We start from the raw sequence: 18305 nt of genomic DNA, 5'->3' as shown, positions 1-18305 counted from the left end.
TAATCTAATATTTATGTTGTTTTATTTTTGTAATGTGAATTTTCAAAATAGTTTTTCTTAGTTAGGCCTGGTTAATAGTGTAATATTTTTTGGTGAATTGTATTAAAAATAGAACAAAAATCCTAATAAAATTAAATCATAATAATTATTAATGTAATGATATAGGGAACCTGCAACAATTAAAAAACAAAAACAATAAAAAAAAAATGTATTGTCCCCGTTTTTTATGAATAGATAGCCTAATAACAAATGAGATTTTCGCCTATGTGTGTGAGAGAAAGCAGAGCAGTCACATTGCTCACTTTTGTGTGCACAATATTTATAAATGCCGTATATTTATATATATTATTATATATATTATTTTATTCATAATGAAGCTGTGCACGCACAAGTGACGGGATTTTGGGCGTGAGAACCGCTTGCACACCGTCGCTTCGCAATTAGCTAGAACTACCAATGATTTGCGGCTTTCGTGTGTCTAGTGACTTGTGCTTTGCGCGTCCCGTCTTTACGTCGAATAGGCTACTGCCGGCCCAATATGTGTTTGCATTTGTAGAGGTTACGTGTTGATTATTTTTTTACATTGCAGAATGAAAAAAGAAATCAGAAAACATGCTTGTTGCTTTTATATTAGTGCATGTTTATTAATAAATCAATAAACAAAACCTCCAGTCTTTCACAAAGATCGAGTTTAATTGTGAATGTAAAGTGGGGGCGGCACGACCCTGATGTTGATCATTTCATATACCTCCTGTGATGTTTTGTTTCCTTCTGTCCAGAATTTGACCACGCGAATGGAGACATCAGATGCAGCACGGCCGAAAGGTAAAGTGAAGTGACTCCATGACTGTTAAATTTATCATCATGGGGTTACCCTCTTAATCTCACAATATGAGACGGTGAGCAGGGAAATGTCTCATCAATTACTTTGACGGACAACAGAGAACAAAAATGTCAAACTAATGAACCCTGCCATCAAAGTGTAATCTCCACGAAAATTGATTAATTTGGTCTTTGTGGAGTAACCCTGCTCGCTTCGAGCCCAGATAATCGCCCTGCCCCGTCCCAAGGCTGCCGGTAATAATGCAGACAGATGGATATCATGTGGGACACACCAGCAGGTATTCATCTCGCCGTGGAACGTAGAAGAGAAAGACAGGGAGCCACTGGCTGTATTGATGCTGACATCACCTCACCACCTCAAATCATTCTCCAGTCTTCCTCTCCGGATCCCCCCCCTGCTTTCTGGCCATTAATAAATCCGTCCGTCTCCCTATCCCTGCTATTTGAAGCCGAAGAGCCCCGCACTTTCACATACACAGACCGCTCGCAGCGTTGCATCTGTCTGCCGCGGCGTGTGCCTGCGTTAACGCGTGAGAGAGAGAGAGAGAGAACGGGTGAGCAAGCCAGCGAGGAGAGGGAGACAGAAAGGGAGAAAGGAAAAGCGAGCGATCGAGAGAAAAAGGGGCAAAGAGACACCGAGTGCATGAGAGCAAGACAAAGCAATGAAATTCATCGGAGCCCTTTACCTCCTGTTCCTCCTTCCTGCTTTAAGCTTCAACAGCAGGTAAGAGCAGATTTACATCTCCGGCTTTATCCTTCAGCCACATCAGTCTGTCTGCCGCGGACACAATAGCTGATTATATTCGTCTGTGACAACCACAGTGATGTGTGCTACTGTTTAAGCTTTAAAAACCTCTGAAGAGAGAAGCACAGTGATTGAGACGGAGGTGAATAACAGCTCAACTTTTTCCTGCCTCTGCTCTGGGCTTGGCTAGTGCTGCAGACAAAACAGAGACGTTCGCTTTCTGGCACACAGAGTGAGTGAAATGTGGCAGGGGCTTGTGGCTCACGGGAAGGAGCAAGTTTTGTGGCAGGCAGAGCTTTGGGATGCCTGTGCGATTGCAGAATTTGTGTGTGTGTGTGTGTGTGTGTGTGTGTATTATGCGGTGAGGGGAAGAATCTGAGATGAGGAATAAAGAGAGAAGAAAGGCTAAGCCAGGAGGAGTCTTGCAGAGTCAGGGAGTTTTCAAGGATTGATCATTAATTTAACTACTGATAAAGCCGTGCCTCTTCCTCTCTGAACCCAGAGCACGGGAAAGGTCAGTGAGCATTCAGCCAAGATTTGAACGTTGACTTTATCATCTTTGGGGTATTTTTATACTCTTTTTGGGTGAATTAAACAGCGTATTAATAGCTTATTTGTTCTGCAAATACTTCTGCCCTTTAGACTTGTCCAGGGAGTGGCCCTAGAGTACACAGGCTTGCAATACAAACGTTAACACACTTTGCCACTAGTATGTAACAGTTATTTTAAAATCATCCGTGTATTAATTAAAACACAAAACAAAACCGGCAGATGTGCTTGCCAGATATCCGGCGTTCTGTTGGTATGGTGTGGCCCTCGGGTGCCTGTATATCTTACAGCTCATAACCATATATTTTGCTTACTGATATAATGTTAATAAACACTCTAAAAAATGTCGGGTTGAAAACAACCCTAGTAGGGTTGAAAATGGACAAACCCAGTGATTGGGTTGTTTTGTTTTGTTTCTGCTGGGTATAAAAAATTACTGTATTGCTTGCTTAAAATGAGCCCAAAATATTTAACATTCATTAATATGTTTAATAAATAATAATTAAACAATATATGTGTATTAAATTGCTTATTAATAAATGTCCACCTTTTGATGATTATTGTTGCCTCTATTATGTATCTGATTTTTAATTTCCAACCTATTTTGGGTTCATTTTAAGCCAGTCATATAGTAATTTTTAAACAATAGTTGGGTTAAATAAAACTACCCAGCACGTTAGGCAAACATTTAACCCAACCACTGGGTTTGTCCATTTTCAACCCAACTTGGGTTGTTTTTAACCCAGCATTTCTTAGAGAGTACCATGCTACTTGGACAACTAACACCTGCTTTTTACTTAAAATATAAAAACCACATAATATTACAAAACATTTTACAGCCAAAACAATTTAAATTTAAATATATATTGCAATATTTTTGTAATTGTATTATTATAATATAATTTCTCATATGTCAACATTTATATTGTTTTTATTGTAACATTTTTACATTCTGTTAAAATTAGTGCCATTTTTTTTTTTTTTTTTTTTTTATGAAATCCATAGCATGTTCTGCTCTGATCAAGGTCTATTAACCAGACTCAAACATTATACACTTAAATCAAATGCATGGCCAGAATAAAATATGTAAATGTGATCATCTTATAACCTAAAGAGAAATTAATCTCACTTGCTTTTTCTTAATGCAAGACATTTATCAAGGCCAGTGTCTGTGAGTCACATCTCCAGATTATAGGGCAAAGTCAAACACACATTTGACATCCCTTTTCAAATACTGAGATGAATTTGCAACTGAGATGAGATGAACAAACCCAGATGCAACTGCATTGAAAGTGACACTGGATGATGATGTCTGTGATGTTTTACTGAACAGAGAATCTTTTTGTATCAAAACAACTTTTTAATACATTTTCATTTTACGTTTCCTACTTGCGTTTACATTACATTTATGCATATGGAATACACTTTTGAATGCATTGCTTTCAAGGTACATATTTTCTATCGGTTCTTGCTTTCTCTGGGAGTCGAACCCATGATCTTGTCGTTTCTACTTTGAGTGATTCTACAGATCATTTGCTTTCAGTTCTTATTGATGAAAACACCTTTTCAAAAGAATTATTCTATTTGTTGGTTATTACTAAGGACATCAAAGACATTTTCAAAATGGCTTTCTGCAGTTTTTTTTTTTTCTTTCTTTTTTTTTGGCCAGACATTTGGCAAAAGACACTCTCAGCCATTGAGATACAGTGCAGTGGAGCAGAAAAACAGCAACCTACAATGACTCAAGTGGTTTAAAAAAAACTACACTTGCCCTAATTTCCCTTAATTTCACATCATTAGGACTCTTGAGAGTTTCAGAATCATACTATTGTTGTCTTTGATGATACTTGTCGTCTATTGTTTTTTTTGTTTTGTTTTTTTTGTGTGTTTATATTGTCTTTATATTCAGTTTTGTTGCTAATCATAATCTAGCACACTATTTAAAGTAAGTGGTATAGGATGAACATGAGTCTGTCACTTCTGGCCAGTTTTACCTTTCCAAAGATCATGGATTCTGAAAGAAATGGTCCATAAAATCTCATATCAAGAATTTTCTAGTGCATAAAACATACCATGTTACAGTAGAAGAGACGGTTGCATAGAGCTCAAAAATCATACATTCTCACTTATTATTAGTATAGAAATTTTAGACTTTCGTCGACCTACATTTTTGAAGTTTCCTTCAATTTAAAACGACTTCCTTCAGATACCTTGGTTAAAAACATAGTCATAAAATATGTTTGCGTGGCTCTCATTTAGATATCCAGAATCCCAGCTCAGCAGTAAACTGCTCTCATGCCAACAGCAAAAACGCTTTCTCACAATCTACACCAACATTTCATCAATTCTGCTTACTGGTCTGCAAAGCTCAACAGACAAGTGCATTGAGCTACACATGTATAAATCAGCAAAGCTGTACTATTCAGCATTTTATACAGAGAGATGATTACATTATGCTGCATAAGCATTTGATGTTTGGGGAAACCTACTCCAAACAGAACTGTACTGAGCGATTTCATCAGAGCCTCTTAAGTAGCGCAAAAATGGCTGGATGAGGTGAGGGTGTTGCTTATTTGAAGCAATTGAATTCTTCCACAGCTACATGTGCATGGCATGCCTGTGCACTTGGGTGATGAATAGGTCAAGCCATGGCTGATGAATGAATTGGGAACTTCATTTGAAAGGGTAACCATGACCTTGCCACACACCCATAAAACACAGTAAATCTCGGACAGTAAAGGAAATTTACCATTCCTGCATGTATAAATTTTCACCCCTGTAGGTTAACATAAGCATTGCGGTGTATGCATGTTACGCTCTATACATCATTGCTTTGGTAATACATCACTGTGCATGTCAGAATGTTTTATGCATTCATACAAGGCCATACACTTCTCATGGAATTCTTGTACTTTGAGAATATTGCATTAGGCCTGAGTTAGGTAAAAAAAGCTTTTACATATATTCTTATTACACTGTGTCTTAACCAAACGCGACGTGAAATGCAACATGCGAAAAAAGGTATCTTTTCCATGTTAATCAGAGTTTTTGTCCTAACTGGCTGGAACAGCAACGCAAAAAGTATGGCAATGATAATCTCATGTACTGTTTATGTGCTTTATTTAATATTAAAAATATCTAATGCGAGTTTGTATATCATTTTGTCTGTCTTTTATAGCCGTACTGAAAGCAGCAATTGATAATTCACCTCAGATCTTCAAATTAAATGGAAGGAAACAAGAACTCATTGTGAACAGACAAGCGTATTCTATGATAAAGATTGTTTCAGTAACTCAGTAAGTATTTTTAATCATGTTAAAATGGTGTAATATTGATGAATTTGATTGTGTACTTCCCGCCCACGCACTCTTCTGGCTGTGGCTTTTGATTGACTTTATCGCGTCTCGTCTGGTGTGAACAGACAAATAGTTTTTCGCTGGAATTTTATCGCAATTTTAACGCCTGGTTAGGAGGACACGGTGTTAAACCGTTCTGTTCATTTTTTAAATATTTAAAATGACATATTTTTGCTACCACTAGAATAAATTAAAATATATTTAAAATATATTGAAATTTGAATACGTAAACTGTAAGTATTTTATATTGTAATAATATTTCACAATATTGCTACTTTTGGTGTATTTTTTTTATCAAATAAATGCAGCCTTTGTGAATATAAGAAACTTATTTAAAAAAAAAAATAATTAAAACCCCCTTTTGAACAGTTTATGAAAAAAAAAAATCAGTTCAATCAACGTTTACTTCAACTCCATTTTCAATCCTGTATGCCTTTTATTGTACGGAACAAAAAGATGTTTTGAAGAATGTTTCAACAGTTTCTGTACTCTTAATGAAAGTCAGTGGGGTTCAAAACATCGCTGAACCTCATTAACTTTTTTTTTTGAAAATGTCTTCTTTTGTGTTCCACCGAAGAAAACGAATGGCACGAAGGGTCAGTAAGCGATGACACAATTTACATTTTTTTTGGAAGACCTACCCCTTTAACACATTCTTTTATGCTTTGTTTGAATGATCAGTTCTCGGAATATGTCCATAAAAAGTTTTCACATCTGCTAGGATAAGTTTTTAAACGTCTCTTTATCACATCCTCTATATTGTGGCTCTGGGTTTTGGTTTCCCGGCTCAAGTGGCTTAGTTCACTGTTACAACTGTCAGTGCTTTTCAGTTCCGCTCGCACGCCTGCAGCGTCTCCCTCAGGATCGCAGTCTCTCTCTCTGATGACTCAAACTTTGATGTAGGGAACCGTGGCAGCCTCTTCTGCCAAAACTTTGCCTCCAGTGAAGTGACTGAAATGTCAAAAAGGAGCATTTGCCAAGGTATAAATGTAAGAGGAAAGGTGGGGAACTCCCATTTTAAACCTAGATCAAGAATGGCGGATAGGTCATGTAATTGCTCATGTGCTTTTTTTTCTCCCCTGCAGAAGCCTGCGTCTTTTGTTTCTATCAGGCGAAGCCTCAGAGGCAGTGGTGTCATGTCGGAAAATGACTGGGAAGACAAACTCATTGCGGTGTGGATCGATGACACGGTGGCTGGTGGGAGGGGGTCATATGTCTCATAGCCGTGCTCTATGGGCCCGATCATTACCCATAAATCTCGTGTTTTAATGGCTCGAACATTCTCGCTGATATCCTTGCGCTCTGGCTACTGGGATGCGATAAAATATTCCATTCTTGCTTTGTGTGAATAATGACCTTGAATGATGCTTTTTGGTTGCCATGGCAACCGTGATTGTTCCCTCGATAGGAATCGCTCTCGTCTGTGAGTGTACTAGCAGAATTTGCAGCGAACACACTGATGAGTGATGGAGTGATGCGCTTTTGTGTGATTTGTTTAGTAGCGAGTCGCTTTGTGCTTCATTCCTTTGGCAAACTAAAAGACAATGTAGTTTCTAATTCAGGTTAACCCAGTTGCATGTGATTGAAACTTTTTCAAAAGACTGTGGTTTGAGAAGAAATGTTTCTTTTGCTCCCATTTTCTCCGTGTCTTGTCTTTTTTTTTTTTTTTTCTACCTCGGCAGCATCCTGGGTGTTAAACCTCTGAAATGTGAAAATTTTCTTAAAATATCCAGCCTGACGCAATCGCTTTAATCTGACAGCCTCTCCCTGTATGTGTCACTGAACGCAAGATATAGCCACAGCAGTTCCTTATACTTTAGAATCTATCAGAGTCGAGAGGAGCACGTGCCAGGCTGGAGAATAGAACAGATTTGTTGGCAGATCCAGAGGTGCCCATGCGTGACCGCGCCCAGAGTGCTTGGCATCGTGAGTAGTAAATGGAAAAGGTCCAACATTATTCTGTGCTCACCTGCGTGATGCATGGCAGCCACCTTACAGACCTCTTTCTCTCCTCAGGTCGCATCTGTTTTGTGCACTGGGAGATTTCTATTAGAAATTGTGATTGCATTTTAGCTTTATGATTTGAGATTGCTTTAATTCAAATTTTACCCAGCTCAAGGAGCATGATTCATGTATATTAAAGATGTATTATGGGTTCAGTGAAAGTTAAGCTCAGTCGACAGAATTTTGGCATAAAGTTAATTACCATAAAAATGAATTTGGACTTGTCCAAAAATCTAGGTTACAGTGAGGCACTTACAATGGAATTTGTACACATTAAAATACTCACTGCTTTATTTGTTATTATAGCCACAAGACACGCAATGTGTGATGTTAGCATCATTTTAGTGTGAAAAATGCTTACTAAATAACCTTCTGTGTCCAATTCAAACTTTGCCACCATGACAACGTAATGCTGTAAGCACTAAAAATATGTAATATAAGTCTCTGGTGTCCCCAAAATGTGTCTGAAGTTTCAGCTCAAAACACCCCACATATCATTTATTATCGCTTGTCAAATTTGCCTCTATTTGGGTGTGAGCAAAAACACGCTGTTTTGTGTGTGTCCCTTTAAATGCAAATGAGCTGCTGCTCCCGGCCCCCTTTCCAGAAGAGGGCGGAGCTTTAACAGCTCGTGCTTCGGTTGCTCAACAACAACAAAGCTGGAGAATCTCACGCAGCCAAAATGAGGATTGTCAGTAACGGTGTTCAGCCTTACATTGTTCAAACCGGAGTCGACACTGATGGAGAGACTCAGGAAGAAGTTACAACTTTTAGAATGAAACTGGACGTTTCTGAATGGTTAGTGGATAAATTTATGTAGTCGCTGTGGAGTTGATTCAACTCATTCACTAGCATGTGACGTCATGTTAATCTTTTGTGCAAATCCAGCATTTAATTGACTCTCGTTTGTGTAGCAGTCCGGAGTAAAATGACGGCATGATAACAACACTCTACTACAACAACTCTTCATCTTCTCTAAAGCAGCCCAACATGGCCTCACCCCCTTTGTTGCATGTTCTCGGGGGCGGGGTTTATGTAAATTTTGGGATTAGTGATGTCAACAGCTCAGGAAGAAGCTTGTTGTAGTCCCTACCAGCCGTTTGTTGTAGTCCTTAAAAAATGATTTCTGTAAAAGAAAAAATCTCCCTTTGCATTGAACTTTGAGCATCATAACCTTGCAGATGTTGTTTATGCTCAAACAGCAACATTACACGCTAACTAAAGCTAAAAAAGTGACTCCCAAAAGTGTTTTTGACACCCAAAGAGACGGTACCCATTGACTTGCATTATATGAATCACCAAGGACCAAAGTTTAAGCTGAAAATCCTCAAAAAAAAAAAGTGACCTACATCTTGGATGGCCTGAAGGTGAGTAAATCAACAGCAAATTTTCATTTTTGGGTAAACTATTCCTTTAATGTAAGTGCTTTTATGAGATATGCTTCACATTTTTGCTTTAAAATCCTCCAAAAATCACCATAACCTCAAAACCCCATAAAGTCATCATTTATTTTTAATGGTAATAACCATTATGCCAAATGCTGTTGATTGAACTTGGCTTGAATCTGTAATATTGCTTTAATGTGTGAAGTAAAGAAATGGCATTACTATTTAGCTTGACCTACATAGTAGGCATTAATAAATAATAGGTTTTAGCACTTACTGTTTTCTGCGGTTGGATCAACCATATACTTCATGCAAGTGTGATGATTGAAGTGGGATTGCGGCTTCCATGAGATAAGCCAATCAGAAAGAGAGATTCCCAGAGATGTTCTGAATGCACAGACAATGTCATAGGTGTGAGGATATGCATGCAGATAGGGGTAGATTGGACGTTAATGCAGAGAGGTGTTGTTCTGTGTCTTGACAGAAAGTGAAAATTGAAATTCAAGAGGCATACCATAATCAGAAAGCCATGGCAACCAAACAGGCTGTCAAACAGTCACAAAGTAAATTAGCAATAAACAGAACCTTGCATTTCCACGACAAATATAAAACTAATTAAGGCACCTGGTGATCTGCGAGGACGATTACCACCTGGACCGTTTATGAGACACGTCAGCATTTTAACTGCTTCCTTCCTCCAGTGGGTTTGTCGGTGTCAGGGGCGTTTTTTCAAGGCAGTGCCTCCATGAATTTGATGACAAAATATGTGGCAGTACATAAACTGGTTCGCAAATCGACCTAAAATGTACCAAAAAAGCTAATAAATCACCATTGAATCAAAATAAACTTTTTGAAAAGCACAATGCAAGCTCCTTAAATAAAGCTACACCTCCGTGCCTGTGACCTTCATAACCCCTGGTGTTTACAGAGCACCTGATGACTAATGGCCTGAAAAGAGGGTGAACAGTTAGTGGTGAATAAAAGATACACATGATATGCTTTTATTTTTGGAGCAATGTAACAAAATTGTCAATAAAAATGTGATTTCATAAAGGCCCTGTTTACACCTGGTATTGTTTTGTTCGATCGGATCACAAATAGACAAGGGAGACACATTTCCGACACATTTATTCGTAGTGATTTCTTTTGTCCACTTTCAACCACTTCTGTCCTGATTTCTTCAAGGTGAGAATCTATGGGTGGGTAAATGTAAGGGTTTTTTCAGATCTTTTGATCTAATGGACAAAATAAGCTTGTGCAATTTACATATGAACATGAAAGGACAAGGCGGAAAAACACACATAGAGCAGAAGCTTTCGTTTCTGCTCTGACAGCCGCAAGTGCGTGTTAGAAATCAGGAATGGTGAGAGAACATTGTGCTTGGTACATTTTTCATCCTCAGACCAAACTTGGGTTTTCAGCTGACAAAGTTTAAATCCCACCCGGCTAGAGCGCTTCCCATTATGTTTACATATTAGGTCAGTACATGGAGAGACTTTTGTGTCTGTTCAAACGCATTCGACCACATGAGCGTTTACACTATGAAAGCAGTCCGGTCGAATGAGTTTTCAACTATCTCTGGAAGTGCTTGAAAGTCGACAATCCAAAGCGCTTTAGACCCTGTTTACACCTGTATTTAGCGTCATCCACTTGTGATCTGATCAACCAAAACACATCTTAAAGGGGTGGTTCAGTGTTTTTTTTCTAGGCTTGATTGTGTTTTGGGGTCTTAATGCGTCATTTTTTTTGAAAACACTGTATTTTTCATATATTCTAGCTTTATTCTACACCTCTGTTTCCACTGTCATATGAACGGCTCGTTTGACTTCCTGCTTCTATTAAGCCACTCCCTCCGAAATACGCAGTGTGCTCAGATTGGTTGGTAGCTGGCCCAGTGTATCATGATTCGCTGAAGCGTCCGGAAACGCCACGCCCCTTACAATTCGTAGTTAGCGCTTCAGAGGAAATGTAAATAATAGCGCCTATATTGCTGTATCAAATTGAGCCGAATCAGACCCAGATGAAGAGAGTCAAGCAGAACCTCTGCAATCACGGCTTTTAGAGGACGTTTATGAATGGTATTTCATTTAGTATTTGTGTCAAAGTGTTTAGATAAGCTGTCACTGCTGTTTGTTAGCTTTCAATATACAGTTTTATCCTGATTAAAGCTTTATTGTAGCCGAATACATGACTGAGTAGTCGCATTTTTGTAAAGGTAGCGTTTAAATTATAGCATGAACAACTGTGTCTATGAACATAGAAGTTTGTTGGTGTTTGTTGCACTAGAATTTAGCTAACTGGCTAGCAAAAACGAGTTGCTCATATGTCCTTGATGCATTAAAAATAGCAACAGAACTATAACATTACATTTAAAAGACATACAAACAATAAAACGTACTAACAGTTTGGGGCTGATAAACAGCAGCTTCTGCTTTTAAAGATGGGAACTGCTTCATCTTTCAGTAAAAGTCTTTGTGTAAATCCAGCATTGAACTGTGTAGATTCTGGAATCTGTCTTCAGCACCGCATCCAGTGTAGAAAATATCACAGATAATAATGGGTTCTATATCTTTTGATGCGTCGCGTCGCACAGCTCGCGTTCGGCGTAAACAACTCTTCCGCTTCCATTATGCTGCGCCACATGGCCTCGCCCACTTTGTTGCGTGTTCCCGGGGGGCAGTGTTTATGTTAATAGCAAGGGTTTATGATGTCACCAACCCGGGAAGAAGCTTGTTGAAGTCCAAACCTGCAATAAACTGCCATAACTTTAAAAGACAATATCTCCGTTTGCATTGAACTTTCAGCACTGTAACTTTGCAGATTCAGTTTATGCTCAAGCAGCAACATTACACACTAACTAAAGTTAAACAAGTGAAATCACATTGAACCACCCCTTTAATACCAGGTTGAAAAGGCCTAAAAGTAGGCTATGTTACATACGTATTATAGTATCAGTTGAATGTTGATAGTCCAAAGTGTAAGGTATATGTGCTCCATGTGCATTTAACCCAGAAACCATTTAAACATCGTGTGGAACAAATTTACATTGGAACAAAGACAAAGACAAAAAAACAAATAAAAACACACTGAAACATTGTTTTATGCAGTGTTTGGGACAGTCAAACATAATGTAATTGTAGGATTTTAAATTCATGTTCTGTTCTAACTGGCTTCAGTTTTATAGCATTTGTGCCAACTTGCCATCAAGGAAAAAATAGCAGACAGACAGAGCAGCTTTACATATATTTGAACATAATAACATTATGATCTCAAGATGGGGTTTTATTGTAGCATTTGCTCATTTCCAAGTCAAATCAGAATGTCAACAATTTATCAACATTGATTAGAAACGAAGGGTCAGTTTGTGCCAGGGCAAACCTTTTGGCATTAAAAAACTACTGTCAGGATTTACTAAAGACACTCAGTGGAAAAAATAGTGCCGGAAAGGCGTGGATATAGTTATTTTTGCGGCTGACCTCATTGCATAAGCATTTGTAGGAGATACCTTTTCAGATGCAAAATTTATGGGAGGAGAGTATTCCCTAATATGTAGGGAATTACTTCGCTTCAAAAGCATATTTAATGGAGTTGTGTTTGACATCATTCTTTCTGATAAACTCAAATGCTCCAGTGAGCTAGTGACATTTTTTATTCGATAACATCAGTTTTATATCCTGCACAGTTGGATTTGAAGTAAGCTTTTTGCTGTGAGTGCAAAGGTTTCTGGGTTCAAATCGTACTGTATTTAACACATTTTTTAACAGTAACAGTGCAGTACTGTATGTTGGTGGATATATATCCACATGGGGAGCGGAGTTGTGCACAGGAGAGAAAATCTCAGCAACACATTCAAACAGCATGAAAACTCTTGCTTCCTCCTTAGATACACCCCTGCAGGAGGTTATTTTTCCCTGGTCAAAAGAAAGGCTTTCATAAAGTAGTGCGGACAAAAGGAGGGAGTGCATAACCTTTTGTATTTTTTGGTCGATTTCAGAATATGATAATGCTTTGTGTCCCTCTATGAAGGGACATGAATGAATATGCAAAACCTCTTAGTGGAATTATAGCAGAAATCATAAAACCATGTCTTATAAACACTCTAATAGGATTGTAAGGGACATATAAATAAATAAGCAGCGGGAACAGTTTCGGAACAGGAGGGAGAGCATGGCCCCAGGGGATTTGTCAGACAAAGAGATTTGATGTATGCCTTACCTAGTGCTTGAAGTTTGGAGCCCTAGATCAGCTGGGCTTCCACTGATAGAGTGGCTGAGGGAGGCTGACGGTTGAGCCGTTTAAATAGAGGGACAGGGAGCGCCACACTCTGTGCTTTTGCTTAAAATTAATGCCCACAGGAAGTGAGTGGTGTGAAGTATTGCATTGGCTGTTCTGCGTTTGTTACGTAGACATTGAAGCATGTCTGGTACTTGTCGCAATAGGAGTAAATTGAACTGTCAAAAACGTACAGTTTGAGATGGCTCACAAACCTCATGAGCTCTCTAACTTGCCCTGAAAAGAATGTGGGAACAGAGGACCTGTTATTTAGAAGCGTTCCTGTTTTTTAAAAAAAATAATCCAGAACCGAATGACTTTCGTTTTGGATCTACAGTGCGGATAAGACCAGTGTAGTCCAATTTATGAATGAGTGACTTTTATGAAACAATGTAAGTTGTTTTAGTGAATCAAAAACAGTGTAACAGTGACTCCCAAGCAAATAGTTTTTTTTTTGGGGGGGTGAATCAAAAACACAGCGCAACTAGTTTAATTTCAAATGTTGGCTCGTTTTAGTTTCATTTGAGTCAATATACACAACTAATAAGTGTACACTCTAAAAAATGCTGGGTTGTTTTAACCCAAATTTGGGTCAAATATGGACAAACCCAACAGTTGGGTTAAAAAATGCATTTAAAATTTAACCCAATGGTTGGGTTTGTCCATTTTTGACCCAAACTTGGGTTGAAACAACCCAGCATTTTTTACAGTGTAGTTATACATTTAACTATGCTTATTAGTTTTTTTGGTTACATTTTATTTTAAGGTGTCAATATTACAGTGTAATTCTACATTTAAATACTGAGTAATAATAATTACATTTCCCCTGTAGTCAATAATTTTATCCCTTAAAACTCCTCTTTGATCACCAAAATTATATATTTAAACCTTTTTTCATGTGAAAAAAATCTTAATGCCTTAAAATAGCTTGAATGCAACTCTACACCCTTGCCTCTTTTAATATACATGGATCTATGAATATGATAATTAGCCCCGCCTCTATTCGCTCGCACAAGCTCAGACAAGATCCACTCGGTCAACTTACTGAGGTAAACGGTGCATGATGCTATCGCTTTTTACAAAGCCGGATACATAACGGTAATTAATATGATTAGCGTTTTGCTTGACTACGTTATCAAACAGCTAATAATGTGTTGCTAAAGTTACACAAACCCTGTTCACATTCATGAGTCAGACAGCTGCCTTCTAACAATCACTATTCTTAGAAACGCTTTGAGCAATTCAGAACGTCAGTGGAGAAAGGCATATAGTTCATCATAACATGGTTATATACATCATACACCTGCCATATTGCCAAATCTACCTGATTTTTCATATCAACAGAAAAATATACCGGGATAACCTTCATTTGAGACTCCCTTGCATGGTCAGTTGATGATATGCTAAAGCCTGCCGACACGTTGACGTGATTGGTTACAGGGTATTTTGTGACATCAGAAACACCAGCGATTTCAAACCACGGGTTTGAGATTGTCTTTACTGCAGTTTTAAAGAATATATTTGCATGAACAATATATATATGAACAATATTAAAAACTTGATTTTCACCAAAGGGGGACTTTAACTACTGTATATGTACTTACTATAGGATAAGGGTTAGGTTTAGGGTTAATTGCATGTAATTATGCATAATTGCTAATTATTACTACAGTCACTTATGCAGCCTCTAAAATGACTAAAAAATCTATATAGGCACACCAGAATGGTTTAAATAAATGTATTACTGATATGTATTACCATTTGGAAATAAAATTGCATTTAATTTCAAAATATTGATTATGAACTGGAATCAGAACCAGAACTGTTGAATTCTTCGATTCCGATCCCTGGTGAGAAACACTTTCTAGTACCAAACAGTTCCATTTCCAGTCAGAGCAGAGTGGAAAGAGTTTTATTTGCAAACGGGATGTTACAGTAAATTAATTTAGATTCCCCACCAAAAATGTTTCCCTTCTGACATTTCTAATTGAGATAAAAATGAAAGCGCCAAGGAATTGCTGGTTACTCGGGAAGATAAGGCAAAGATTTTGCAAGCCAGATGTTTTGGTGAACGGCATGATTGGCAATTTCCATAAAACGAACGTTCATCAGAGCTCATAAAAGGCACACAGAAAAGCTTGGCCTTGGTTCAGGCTGCTTCTTTTTTCTTTCAAATAAGAGCGTTATTAAAGATGGAAGGAATGGTGAGGCAATTCATTCTTTCTGTCTACTTTCTCATCCTCTCTGGGTCATAACTTCTCAAGTCCCTCCTTGTTTTTTTTCCTTCTTTTTTTTCTCCAGTAATTTTTTGGTACTGAGATGATTTTGATTTTTAGGTGAAACTCAAAGTTCAAGGACAAATGGAGGCAGACAGACAGCTGCTATATCAGAATAACCCTGGGACAGAATGCATTTAGTCTGTCCTGTTTTCCCTGGACTAGACGTGCTTCACTTGAGTGCCATATTTATACTGGTTATGTTTCTCAGAAGTTTATCTTCTTTTTTTTTTTTAAGGGATTTGAGGGAAATGCATTGCCAGAGGCAAAATATAATGGTCACAATATTTGAATGAATCTGCCTCTAAATCTTTAAATTCATGGATTTTTCATGAAATGCTACAGTATACTGCATATTTAAGATACTATTTAGGATTGCTAATGGATTGGTTACTGTATAATTTAGCATATATCATGAGACATAATTGCCTATCATCTATATATTCCACAATAACATTACTTTACAATAATTGCACCATTAAAACAGTATATCGATTTTCTAAAAGCCATTTCCAACATTTTTCATCATTATCTCAAAATGTCGTAAATGGTTAGTTCACCCAAAAATGAAATTTCTGGTATTAAGTACTCCCCGTAAGACCTTTGTTCATTTTCAGAACACAAATTGAGAGATTTTTGATGAAATCCAAGAGTTTTTTTTTTGTATCCTCAAGTGCTGAACTTCGTCCACAGCATCAAATGCATACGAGTCTGAGGGTAGAGAAGAAATTGTTGAATAAAGTCGTTATTTTTTTTGTTTGTTTTTGTTTTTTTTTTTTAGCACAAAAAGTATTCTTGTCGCTTTATAATATTAAGGTTGAACCACTGTAGTCACGTTTACTATTTTAATGATATCTTTACTACTTCTCTGGACCTTGAATGTGGTACACTTTATGCTCAAACACATGTAACAAGAACAATCCCCTTGTTTTAATGTCTTTCTATAACATAAATGATCATGAATGTAAGGACATATAACATATACAGTTATAATAGACTGTTATTGTTGCTTACTGATTCTTAAACATTGAGACAAAACAGCTATATATATATATATATATATATATATATATATATATATATATATATATATATATATATATATATATATATATATATATATATATATATAATATATTATGAGCACTGACAGGTGAAGTGAATGTGAAAACACTGATTATCTCTTCATCACGGCACCTGTTAGTGGGTTATTATGATTAGACAGCAAGTGAACATTTTGTCCTCAAAGTTGATGTGTTAGAAGCAGGAAAAATGGGCAAGCCTAAAGATTTGAGTGAGTTTGACAAGGGCCAAATTGTGATGGCTAGATGACTGGGTCAGAGCATCTCCAAAACTGCAGCTCATGTGGGGTGTTCCCGGTCTGCAGCGGTCAGTATCTATCAAAAGTGAACCGGCAACAGGGTCATGGGCGGCCAAGGCTCATTGATGCACATGTGGTCTGATCCAACAGACGAGCTCCTGTAGCTCATATTGCTCAAGAAGTTAATGCTGGTTCTGTTAGAAAGGTGTCAGAATACACAGTGCATCACAGTTTGTTGCGTATGGGGCTGTGGTCCAGAACTGGACCACGGAGCAATGGAAGAAGGTGGCCTGGTCTGATGAATCACGTTTTATTTTACATCACATGGATAGCCGGGTGCGTGTGCGTCTCTTACCTGGGGAACACATGGCACCAGGATGCACTATGAAACGAAGGCAAGCCAGTGGAGGCAGTGTGATGCCTTGGGCAATGTTCTGCTGGGAAACCTTGGGTTCTGCCATTCATGTGGACACATACCACCTACCTAAGCATGGTCATGTTTCACAGAAACGGTATTCCCTGGTGGCTGTGGCCTCTTTTAGCAGGATAATGCGCCCTGGCACAAATCAAAAATGGTTCAGGAATGGTTTGAGGAGCACAACAACGAGTTTGAGGTGTTGACTTGGCCTCCAAATTCCCCAGATCTCAATCCAATCGAGCACCTGTGGGATGTGCTGAACAAACAAGTCTGTTCCATGGAGGCTCCACCTCACAACTTACAAGACTTAAAGGATCTGCTGCTAACATTTTGGTGCAGAAACCACAACACACCTTCAGGGGTCTAGAGGAGTCCATGCCTTGACAGATCAGGGCTGTTTTGGCAGCAAAAACCAACACAATATTAGGAAGGTGCTCATAATTTTATGTCTGATCGGTGTATATACAGGCTCTGTAGAGTTGCGTAATTTTTTTTTTTTTAAATAGTATAAGTAATTGTGCTTATAACAACCATATGCCAATTCCGTCACACAGATTATCAAAAAATGGTTTTGCATTTTAAACAGCTTCTATATTTGGTAACAACAACAATAGCTGGCTATTGAATATATTATGTGTGCTGTGCAAAATATGGCAATTTTTTATGGTGACAATTCAGTAGATGGAGCTAAACATCAGTTTGAAACCATCCTGTGGTCTAAATGAGTTCAATCTTTGGAGGGAATTTGTCAGTATTTATTGATGTATATAGCCGTGTTGATCCATAAAGAGTGATAGGCAAGGAAAAACACATTTTGTGAGACAAAGGAAACATCAAGAGATTGCACCTAAACACAGGTGAAAACCTCAGAACATGCTGAACAGGAAAAAAAAAAAAAAAAATCCTTTTCACACAAACCTTTATTTTTTTTCCAGTGTTGTTGCCCGTTTTGTCCCAGAACTCAAGAATCAATGTGTTGTGAATCCAAAGTGGCATTTGTCAGAAAATAAAACTTTTCTGATAAAGCTGTTTGGCATACTGTATTCCCTGCTTTGTACTGTTTGATCCTGAGCTTTGATTATAAAGTCACATCTCTTTGTAGGACCCTGCGGATCTGTCTGTCTGCTTTTTATTTT

At 37.9% G+C, this 18305-nt stretch overlaps 1 protein-coding gene across 1 annotated transcript in view; it reads left to right on the top strand.

The window, feature by feature from the left end:
* Window positions 1-1492: 1492 nt before the first annotated feature.
* Window positions 1493-18305, top strand: part of luzp2 (leucine zipper protein 2) — a 134068-nt gene continuing 117255 nt past the window's right edge. The window contains exon 1 of the mRNA XM_067389420.1: window positions 1493-1567. Within this exon, the coding sequence (XP_067245521.1) occupies window positions 1506-1567 (62 nt within the window). The 5' untranslated portion in view covers window positions 1493-1505. The remainder of the gene's footprint in view (window positions 1568-18305) is intronic.

The sequence above is a fragment of the Chanodichthys erythropterus genome, chromosome 7 (genome assembly GCF_024489055.1).
Source record: "Chanodichthys erythropterus isolate Z2021 chromosome 7, ASM2448905v1, whole genome shotgun sequence".
In the NCBI taxonomy this organism is placed as follows: domain Eukaryota; kingdom Metazoa; phylum Chordata; class Actinopteri; order Cypriniformes; family Xenocyprididae; genus Chanodichthys; species Chanodichthys erythropterus.
This window is presented reverse-complemented; position numbering and strand designations above follow the sequence as displayed.